At 44.5% G+C, this 10,809-nt stretch overlaps 1 protein-coding gene across 1 annotated transcript in view; it reads left to right on the top strand.

Annotated features, from left to right (window-relative positions):
• Positions 1 to 563: 563 nt before the first annotated feature.
• The window catches only part of FAM171B (family with sequence similarity 171 member B), a 30,554-nt gene continuing 20,308 nt past the window's right edge, over positions 564 to 10,809 (top strand). The window contains exon 1 of the mRNA XM_079977816.1: positions 564 to 923. Within this exon, the coding sequence (XP_079833942.1) occupies positions 716 to 923 (208 nt within the window). The 5' untranslated portion in view covers positions 564 to 715. The remainder of the gene's footprint in view (positions 924 to 10,809) is intronic.

Genomic DNA, 10,809 nt, shown 5'->3' with positions numbered 1-10,809 from the left:
AAAGCCAGCAGTCATGGACGATGGGCGTTGTAGTCCCCCCCCCCAAAAAAATCACAACCACTCTGGAGACCCACGTTTGGGAAACACCAGGAGCACCTTTGAGGTGCTAGGGGGAAGAAGACGCCAACACCCTCCACCCCCATCCAGTCACGGAGAGGCCACACCTCAGCGAGGGCGGGCTGCCTCTAGGGCAGGCACCCCCAAACTCGGCCCACCAGATGTTTTGGGACTACATCATCCCTAGCTAACAGGTCCAGTGGTCAGGGTTGATGGGAATTGTAGTCTCAAAACATCTGGAGGGCCGAGTTTGGGGACGCTTGCTCTAGGGAGAGCCCCAAGGCCCCTTGCAGCTGGGGAAGGAGGCAGGAACACTGCAGCAGAGCCCCCGGTTATGAAGAAGGCGGGCTGGGCGGTGCCCCTGTGGGGTGGGGCAAATAAGGGGACCCGTGCTTGTGCGGACTGGGCGCCTGCTCTCCAAAGAGGCGGGCTGAGGCGCCTCGTCGACGGCCGCCTCGCCTTCCTCCTCCTCCTCGCCGTCACGTGGGCGTGAGGGGCGGGCGGGAGTGTGCGCGCGTGAGGGGGACTGGCGTAGAGCGGGAGACCCTGTGGCCGCGCGCGGCTCAGCTGCCGGCCCGGGCGTCCGCGCTCCTTCCCTTTCTGGCCGCCCTCCCTCGGCCCGCAATATGCCTCCGCTGCCCGCTGGCTGGTGGTCGCCATGCCGGGCATTCGCGGGAGCTCGCCGTCCTTCTCGCTCCGGGGGCTGGCTGCCGCGTCGGGGTTTCTGCTGCTGCTGCTGCTGTTTCTGAAGGGGCGCCCGGGCTCCGCAGCCTCCACCGGCGCCGCCGACCTCGCCAGGCGCCCTCCGAAGCAGCAGCCGCAGCGAGCCGCCCTGGCGGAGGCGTCTTCCTCCGCCGCTGCTCCAGGTACGTCTCCCCGCACTCTGACCGCGCAACATGCGAGTATTTGCACCCAGAGGCTCCCGCTTGAAAGAAAAAAAAACACCCACATTTTTCCCCGTATTGCGTCGCACCCCATTTCTTTCCCTCGCGTCGCACCTTTTCGTCCCCGTCCCCGGGTTGCAATGCATGCACACACTATCCCTTCTCTCCGCCCTTATGAGTGGACGGAAAGACCCATTCATTCCCTTTAACCTTCTGATCTGGATTGTTGTTATGATGATGATGAGTATTTAGCAGCGTGCTGCTCTGCTCTCGCCTTATGCCGTTCATCCGTATTAAGTAGCCCGCCTGGGGACCGTGCATTCGCCTCTTTAGCGTGGAGGGCTTGCGGTAGTAGATCTGCCCTCGCTAGCTTGCCACAGCATCTCCCCTGTTTTAAGATCTGGGGAGGGAATGTCGCATCGGGTTGTTTTGTTACGTTTTGTATGGGGTTTGCCTGAACAGCGCGGTTTCACTGGAGTGGCTGGCGAGTTGCTTGGAGAGGTTGCCCAATTTTATAGACGGCCTCCTTGCTTTCTCGCAGAGTTTACATGGCAAGCCCAGACCGGCTTCCTCTCATCTCCATCCATCCATCCATCCATCTCTCGCTCTTCCTCTCTCCCCGCCCCCCACCCGACGTTTTTCACTTTTGCCACTATACCCGTCTCTTTTCTTCCATGCAGATGGATGAGTGCGATCAGAATGGTAAAAGGTATTTACATCAACTGGAAATGCGACATTCATTTTTTAAAAGGCTACATAGAAAGAACAGGACAGGGTGTTCTCCCCAGAAACAAGAAGATGCAGTTTCAGTGGGATCAGGGTAGGCTTTATTTCACCCAGGTCAAGGACCCAGTTTGGCACACACCCCTCCCCCAAGATGGGAGCGTCAATAGCTCCCCTTTGGAGGCTTCACCTGGGGCAAAACCCACGGCTCCCACCCCCTCCAATTACGGCACTGAGTGGGATGCATCTAATGCACAAGCCCTCTCCCCTCCCAATATTGCCTCATGCCTCTCTCCCCCTCCCCCATAATGCAATCTATTTCTTTATTCACACCATTAATTTCATCATATTGCCATGTTTGTATGTGCCCAGTCCATGGGTTGCATCATCTCCTCCCCTTTCCTCTCTAAAGCTACACCTATACACTGACACCAAAGCTCCCCTCTGCTTTCCTCACTTGGGTGGACTCCCTTATTTCTCTCTGGTCCTTTTGCCTCTGCTTCCCCTTTAAATCCTGCAGTCTCCCTTCCTCTTCCCAGAAGACTGGCCCTAGCCTAGACCATGCATGTGCTGCTTGTTATTTATGGATAGTGTTGCTGAGGAGGGGGGTCTTGGCACTGTGTGTTTAATGAAGCAGCTTCCTTGCCTCTTGGGGATGTGAATTAGCCCTCCAGTTGCTGTTCCTTTCCCTCTATGGGGATTTAATAGCTGACCTGGAGCAGCTGCTGCTATGCTGTACTTTAAAGCTGATATTGAAAGCAGCTCCATTGGTGTATTGTGATGTGATATTCCTTCAACCATTCCCTTCTATCCGCAGAAAGGGAAATATTTTGTATTACTCACGGAAGACTCCTTTTTAAAAAAAAAGATGGAGAGATGTTGTTTAACTAGAAGGGAGATGAAAGTGTCTTGGGATTTCTTGCAGTTCAAAATGAGCTTTCTTACCTGAACATCGTATATTGAGGGAAATCAGTTGGAGTTTGAATTCACCATTTTATTAAAAAAAAATTGTTTTTTGTTTTAATGGATCTTGTGCTCTCACTTGGCATGAGTTCAAATATATGTGCAGAGTATGACACATCCAACAAGGAAGTTGCACATCTGGTGATTTGTGATACATCATTGGTGATCTAATTTGCAAAAATGAAACACTGGCTGCTGATGTTTCTGTCTGCATTTTCTAATGCCAAATAATGGTATTTTTTCTTTTTCTAATCAGAATTCTTCTTCTCTCCCTTTCCCCTTGTTGGCTTTCTCTCCCTTGTTTTTTTCTCTTTGGATACAGCAGTGTTGTTGTTTTTAAGGGAAATAGGTCAAGATCCAAAAAGATGTGCTAGCTTAGTCTTTAGCTTCCAACATAATACTGTTTGTTAAGCTTAGCTCAGTCAATTTGTGCTGGTGCGAAATGGCTAGTGTATGTTAAAACGTCTTCGATGACTGGCAAAATCTATGAGCTCACTTGTTTTTCAGAATACTCTGCTGAGCAAGAAAATGTGTCATTTCCCTCCCCTCCTGGCAGTAGCATATGCAGAAATGTGATGTTTCTGGCTTCTTTCTAGAATCAGCCTTGCATTGCAAATGCTCCTGTACCATAGCAATTGGTGATTAAAGCTTTGTTTGAGAATCCTTGTTTGTAACTAAGATGCCTGTAGATTTGTACTTCCTTCAGATCCTTGTTATTTAAGCCTTAAGTAGAGCCATAACTCCTCAGAGCAGGGATGGCCAACTGAGGGCCCTCCATATTGTGTTGGACTCCAGCTCCCATCAGCCTTAGCCATCATCTCCAGCGGGCAGGGATGATGGGAGTTGTAGTCCAGGGACAACTGGAGGTCCATAGCTGCAGGTTCAACTAGATGCTTGTTACATAATGAAGCCATGGCACTTTCTTTAAGTGCTTAAGGAAGCTGGTATTCCTGTGAAACATATAATCATATGACTAAACTATTACAGTTAAGATGCTTCAGCTCCAAAATGTTTCCTATTTTATTCCATGGAGAATAAACAGAGCAGTTTAAGTTACATTGAGCTTGAGCAAAAGAATTGTTGCTTTTAATGCTGTGGTGTTGTAAACCTCTTGAAAATGTGGCTAAAATAAGAGGAGGGGAGCAAACATGTTTACTCATTAGAGTTACATTTGGATGCCAAATACATGACCATGGACAACAAACAGTGAATTTAAAAAGGTCTTTGTAGCGGTTGTGCTTTGGTTACACACCTCCTAAATTATATTATGACTTGTGTTTTTTTCAACTTAAACATGTTGGTTCCAGGCTCAGGATGGACAAAAGGATGCTCTTGAGATTATTTAAAATTACAGTAACAGAATCATATCATGGAATCACAGAATTGTAAAGTTGGAAGAGACCCTGAGGGTCATCTAGTCCAACCCTCTGCAGTGCAGGAATCTCAGCTAGAATGCCTAAATGCAAGACTGAATGTTAGCCAAATGAAGAGAATAGAAAGGAGCACAAAACTTGACAGGGGAGTCAACTGACACTAAGACATATGCAATATGAGGAACATATTGCTGAAAACATTAAGGTTGATAATTTATTTCATTGTATTGAAAATCAGACAAGCAGTTAGACCATTATGCAACAGATGGGTGAATGAATTAGGAAAATTGCAAGGAAACTGAATTAATTATTTGCATCTGTCTTCACTGTGGAAGATGTTAAATAGTTCTCAACCCAATTTTCTGAAGAAAGGCACAATAAAACAAAAGTGAAATAGAAATGACTAGATGAAATTCTGTTCATCAGTACATTAAAATTAGTAAATTATCAAGTGTAGAGGCAAACCCCTGAGCTTTTTGAAAGGATTCATATGTGAAACTGTTGGCTCTTCTAGCAAAAAATTAGACAACTTGTTCTTGAAACCAGCTTCCTTATCAGAGGAGTGAAAAATAACCAATATTATTACCAGCTTTTAATGAGGGATCTCGAGTGAATCCAAGAAATTACAGGTCTAGTAGCTTCACATCTGCCCCAAGTAAAATGGTGGAAAGATGTTTGAAGCTACAATGATTAAAAACACTGAAGAATAAGCCTTGCAGAGAATGAATGAACATGGCTTCTACAAAGGGAAGTTCTGCTCTGGCAGCCTTTTGGAGTTACCAGAAAGCTTTTGTTAAAGCTTCTCATGAATATACTTAGCATTGCAAAAAGAGGGCAACTCTTACAGATTGGTAATTGGTTGAATAACAGGAAACAGTTGATGGGCAGTTTGCAAAACAGGGGAAGGTAAGAAGTTGGATCCACTAAGGATCTGTATTGGTACTGGTAGTATTTAATTTATTCATAAATGATATAGAGCAGGGGTCAGGAACTGCTTTTTGTTCTGTGGGATGGATATAATGTCAGGTGGATCTGATCTACTGGAAGGCAGCAGGATTTACATTCTCTACTCAATTTAAACAGTATTAGAAATGGATGGTAAGGTCTGGATGCCATTTTTTTTGCACCTGGCTGACACTCAAGGATTACTGAAATGTTTGTGCTTTGAAGCCTCAAAGTATATGTTAAGGGTAGACAATATGTTAAGGAGTTTAACAATAAAGAGTAGAGTGTTTTGAAAACTGAAGTATATTTTATTGTAAACACTATATTAAACATGTTTTAACAATTTCTGTTAAAAATATGATATTAACAATGTGTCACTTATGTGAATCACATATTAGTTTATGCTTTGAAAAGAATAAATAAAAAGTGGTATGTCCCCCAATGGCGACTAGACATTCTGTTTTAGCGCCCACAACCCAGGTCCCAGGAGCCATTTGGCTCCTAGCTTTTCTATCCCAGTTTCTAACACTGCTCCCAAAATATACAATTGATCTTCTTCTTCTTCTTCTTCTTCTTCTTCGAAACAAACCAAACTACCAGTAATTGCAGAAGCCTGTAGACCTCAAGAGGGGAGGATGTGGCAAGGAGGTGCCCTCTGGATGTTTTGGACTCCAACTCCCATCAGCCCCACCCAGCATGGCTCACAGTCAGGGATTATGAGCATCTTAGTCCAAAACATCTGGAGAGGGACCAGACTGGGGAAGGCTGATACCGCACATTTCGAGTGCTGAGCATGAGCCCTCCCTTTCCTTCTATGTATTGCAATGGGACATTATTAAATGACAGTATTTTCACAAGTTCAGCTGCCTTTGACAGATATAACAGCAGTGTCATCACTGCCAAGATGAACTGCTGTGACCCGGAAAACTATCTGGTGCAGTGTTGTGTCCATATATTTCCAAACAGGGGTTGCTGCTACACATCTGCTTTTATGTGGGAAAGTATTTTCCAAGGAAAATGCTACCGGTAATTTTGAACCCTGTTTGGGGGTATTATACAGAAGATTGGAGAGTCTGTGGTCTGTCTCTAGATGCCTTGTTAACAACCAGATTTTACACTCGAGAGATGAGAACCTTCCCACAATCACCCCAGTTTGCCTCATAAGTTGGGGTACACACAAAGTCGGCATACAACCCAACTGAACACACCTTCTCTCTGGGGATTTTGGTTACTCTTAATACTTTAATTGGACCTAAGGTTCTACGTCTACCTGTTGGCACATTATTTTGGATTCTGAGCTGGCAGCCTCTGTTCACATTGTTGAAACCTAGACACTGTACTAAGGATGGGGGAAACCCAGCCAGATGGGTGGGGTATGTTATTGTTATTATTTATTATCCTCACTCCCCAGAGACCCCCATTCAAGTAGCTTGGGCATCTGCAGGACTTCTGCTACATTGTTGGCCAAGCAGGATTCACCTTTTATGTAAACTATAGGCTTCTTGTGGGTGCTGCACAGTGTTTGTGACCCCTGGGATTAGCATGATTGTGGCAGACTGGGGGGGAAATGGGGCTGTGGTGATGCAAACGATGGCAGCAGCATGCACAATCATGATATAAAAAAGCCAATATATACAAACAGTGCCTCTGTACAAGCTTGGCCTGTCTGGGACATTTTATGTGTGCTGGAAAGTGTTCATGGAACTGTCTTCAAAGATATTTCAGATACTATAGCTGGGAAGCAGCAAGGCAGCCCTCCTCTGGGCATGAATGTGGGATTTCTGGGAAATTTTGCCTTTGAAAATTTTTTGTTTCAAATTAGGGTAATTTTCCTAGGGTAATTTGCACTGTGAAATATTTAGTTTGCTTTTTTTTTTAAAAAAAAAAAAAGATGCCCTAGCCTAGAGAGTGATCTGCTTTAACATGTTTATACTCATATTAAGTGAACAGTGCTAAAACTTTGAAATCGCCAAGCTTGACTAATACTGTATTGAAGTTGGCATCCATTTATTTAACTAAGAATACACTTATACCACCAGCATATAGGAGAGTCAATAAGTTAAAGCTGCAATCTCGTGCACACTTACGTCCCACTGCAGTCAGTGGAATTTCCTTCTGATTAGAAGGAATTGCATTGCCTATACCTCTTTAAAACGTGCATTTCATGTTCCGCTAAATTTTCTTTCTAGATATTTCACATATTCTAATATCAAACCTTGCACACCACAGTTCTGTTACCACTAGTATTAATGAAATACTATAAATTGCTTGCATCAGGAATGTGAAGTCATTTAAGGTAACAGAAAATGCTCTTCTGGGCTAAAGAAATTATTTCTACGGCAGAGCTTTATGTTTCTGAATTGATGTCCCAGTCTTGTCCTTTCATTTTTGTCCTTTGTTCTCAGGATTAATCTTGTGTCATAACCAAAACATCATTCATCTGCCCATGGAATAGTTGTACTTTAGAATTGTATCAAAAGTAGTTATGCCAATTAGGTTACTTGGGGAATAATTCCCCCTTGCCTAGAATTCCCACCTAGAATTTAACAAGATCACGCACTCTTGTGTCTCCACCCTAATTTTATTATTTTGGGTTATGCATTATGCATTGCATGATTTTATAAACGAAACACCAGACCTATTTCTGCCAGCAAGGAGCTCACATTCTAAAATAAGACAGGTGGGTGGGAAGGGAGAGACAAAGGTAGGAAGAGCTGAACGTGAGCAAATGGTGTTATACATACCTAACTTTAGTTACAGCTGATTTGAAACCAAAGGTTTCAAAACAAGGTGTGTTTTGAGAAGTGAAGAGTGAAAGGTAGCACTGCATGAATATTCAAGCAGATACTTTTAGCATAGGAGGCAATGAGGGAGGATGGTTGAAGCCCTATTAGCAAGCAAGATACCTTTAGGCAGCTGAGGATGGAAATGGGGGAGTGGAAGTAAAAATTATTATTATTATTATTATTATTATTATTATTATTATTATTAAACAGGTATGTTACAGGAATAAAAACCAAAACTAGAGTGGGTAAGTTCATGACAACCTTTAAAGGTAAGGGCATGGAGTCCATGCTGGAAGCCAAGCAACAGGATTTGAGGAAGGGGTGTGTCTTGTGGAGTCAGTGTAGGAAAACGTTGTCAGGGGAGTTTTTGATAGATGTGAGAAGGCTGTGATAGGAAGACCAAGGTAGAAGGTTGCAGTAGTCGATGTAGGAGATTACTAGAGTATGGACCAAGACTTTAGCCAAGGGCAGAGGAATGGGAAAATTCTGAATTGATGTACAGGGAGAAGCAACACGAATTTGCAACAGATTGCTCTTTGCATTTAAAATGTGTCTTGCAGCCTGGACTTGGGGCAGGGAACCTGTCTCCTGCAAAGTGAGAGCTCCTCTCCCCCCCCCCCCGCCGCGCCTTGTGAGTTCTGTGTTATGTGACTAATTCAGGAGTTTCTTGTCTTACGCTTGTCCACAAAGCTGTTACCAGGAAGAGAATCCTGGTTGCCAATAGCAATGGCATTTGTGAATTCCTGCCAAGAAGGTCCTCAGGGTTCTTTTAACCCATGTGGCAATGCAGTGTGTAGGATCAGAAAAAAAGTGCTGCAGGGGCAATGGCAGTGCTACATCTGTGAATAATATTAATCTTGCATTTGTGGGCAGCTGTTCTTGCAAGGAGTTTAGAACATATGCCCATTTTATTCTCTTAATCCTGAGAGAGAAGGTCCAGTGCCGCACAACCCAGATCTCTGATCAAAAGTCTGACATTATCTACTTCACCAGGGGTGGTTAACCTGTGGCCCTCCAGATGTTGTTGGGACTTGAATGCCCTATCACCCTTGATCATTGGCCATGCTGGCTGCTGCTGGTTGGAGTAGGAGTTCAATCACAGCTGGAGGACCACAGGTTCCTCACCCCTGTACTCCACCCCACACCCGTGTTCCTCCAGCCGTCCACAACTGAGGTGCTATGCTACGTTGATGGACCATGACTGAATCTGCCAGAACAAATGTCTTCATTGTGTGGAAAATAAATGATTGTTGGGGGAGAGCCCTTGGCTTCTTGATTATTTATCTGAAGTCTTTATATTCTGTTAAGATTTTTTTTCTTAATCGCTTTTTTTTGTCACGACAGTATGCAGACCTTCTTGGCATTTAAAGCAGCCTTGAAATGTTGGGTTTATAATTCCTCTTGAATTATAGAGTCTGTTTCACGACGATTGTATGTAAGGCGTCGAGCCAACACATTATTATAGTTCTTTTGAGAAGCTCATTGGTTGCCTACCCTCTTCTTTATTCGTGCCTCTCTATATTTGTCTCCATTGATTATTCTCCTATGAAAAATTTAGTGAACAATGTTGAGAGAAAACACTGTTTCCACAAATCAGCCTGCTTTCATGTAAATATCAACTTTGGCCTTTAAATATTTTATTGGACATATATTATTTATTATAGTGGATGTAGCTTTTAAGTTCCATGGGCAGAGCCTGAATTAATTTGACAGTGGGTGTCTCATACATAATATTTGTGAAACGGAAAAGGGGATGTTGGGAAATAGCATATCTTTTTAGAGATGTCCAGCTTTGTGCATGCCGTCGCCTGATTTGACTAGCACAATGTAAGGTGATGTTTGCTGCATAATACTCACGATCAATAAATGTCCAAATGCGCTGGCAAAATCACACAAGCAGTTGTGATAGTAAGCTGGATCTGGAAGCTGGTCTGTACCCTTATTTGTCTGCTGCGGCTTGTTTCCATGCTTTGTCACTGAAAGGGAAGGGGGGGGGCTGGAAGAGCTTGTACTCCATTATATAAAAGGTAAAGGTAAAGGTACCCCTGCCCGTACGGGCCAGTCTTGACAGATTCTGGGGTTGTGCGCCCATCTCACTTAAGAGGCCAGGGGCCAGCGCTGTCCGGAGACACTTCCGGGTCACGTGGCCAGCGTGACATCGCTGCTCTGGCCAGAGCCAGAGCCGCACACGGAAACGCCGTTTACCTTCCCGCTGGTAAGCGGTCCCTATTTATCTACTTGCACCCGGAGGTGCTTTCGAACTGCTAGGTTGGCAGGCGCTGGGACCGAGCAGCGGGAGCGCACCCCGCCGCAGGGATTCGAACCGCTGACCTTTCGATCGGCAAGCCCTAGGTGCTGAGGCTTTAACCCACAGCGCCACCTGCGTCCCTACTCCATTATATATTTCATACCTAATTGTTGCTGATCAGAGCTTCAGCTTCAGTCAACCTCCAGGGATACTTGTGGACACCGTGCCCCATATGGTGGTTCTTGCTTTATGCCATCTGTTAGTAGGTCCTGGCCATACATTTGTTTTAGTATTACTGCACTCCTCCAACATTGACAGATAGCCAGTTTGCCATGAAAAATGTGGTAAGGGGTGCTGCCTTTTACTTTATGGTATGCTTAGATTAGTATTGGAATGATTTTTCAGCCAAAACCTAGAATTTAAGGCATTAGCCTTGATGGGTTTTCTTTTTCTGGTGGTGGTGGCGGCAGGAAGCAGTCTCCTCTATTTACTTGCTTGTAAATAGCCCATAGCCTTCACTGGAAAGTTTTATTGACAAAAATTATGTTTCTCTCCCTACTCCATCCCTCCAGCATTCATATATGAAGCTGTCTTAAACTGAGTCCAACCATTGGTCCCCTGTAGCTCAGTACTTCCAACTTTGACTGGCAGCACAGATCAGGCCTCCGTCGCTTAAATCTGTTTAGGGAAGCTTTTAATGTTTGATGTATTACAGTATTTTAATATTTTTTTGGAAGCTGACCAGTGTGGCTGGGGAAGCCCAGCCAGATGGGCGGGGTATAAATAAATAAATAAATATATTATTATTATTATTATTATTATTATTATTA

This window comes from Podarcis cretensis, assembly GCF_951804945.1.
Source record: "Podarcis cretensis genome assembly, chromosome: 1".
Taxonomy (NCBI): domain Eukaryota; kingdom Metazoa; phylum Chordata; class Lepidosauria; order Squamata; family Lacertidae; genus Podarcis; species Podarcis cretensis.
The sequence above is the reverse complement of the archived record's forward strand: the minus strand, read 5'-3'. Positions and strand labels throughout refer to the sequence as shown.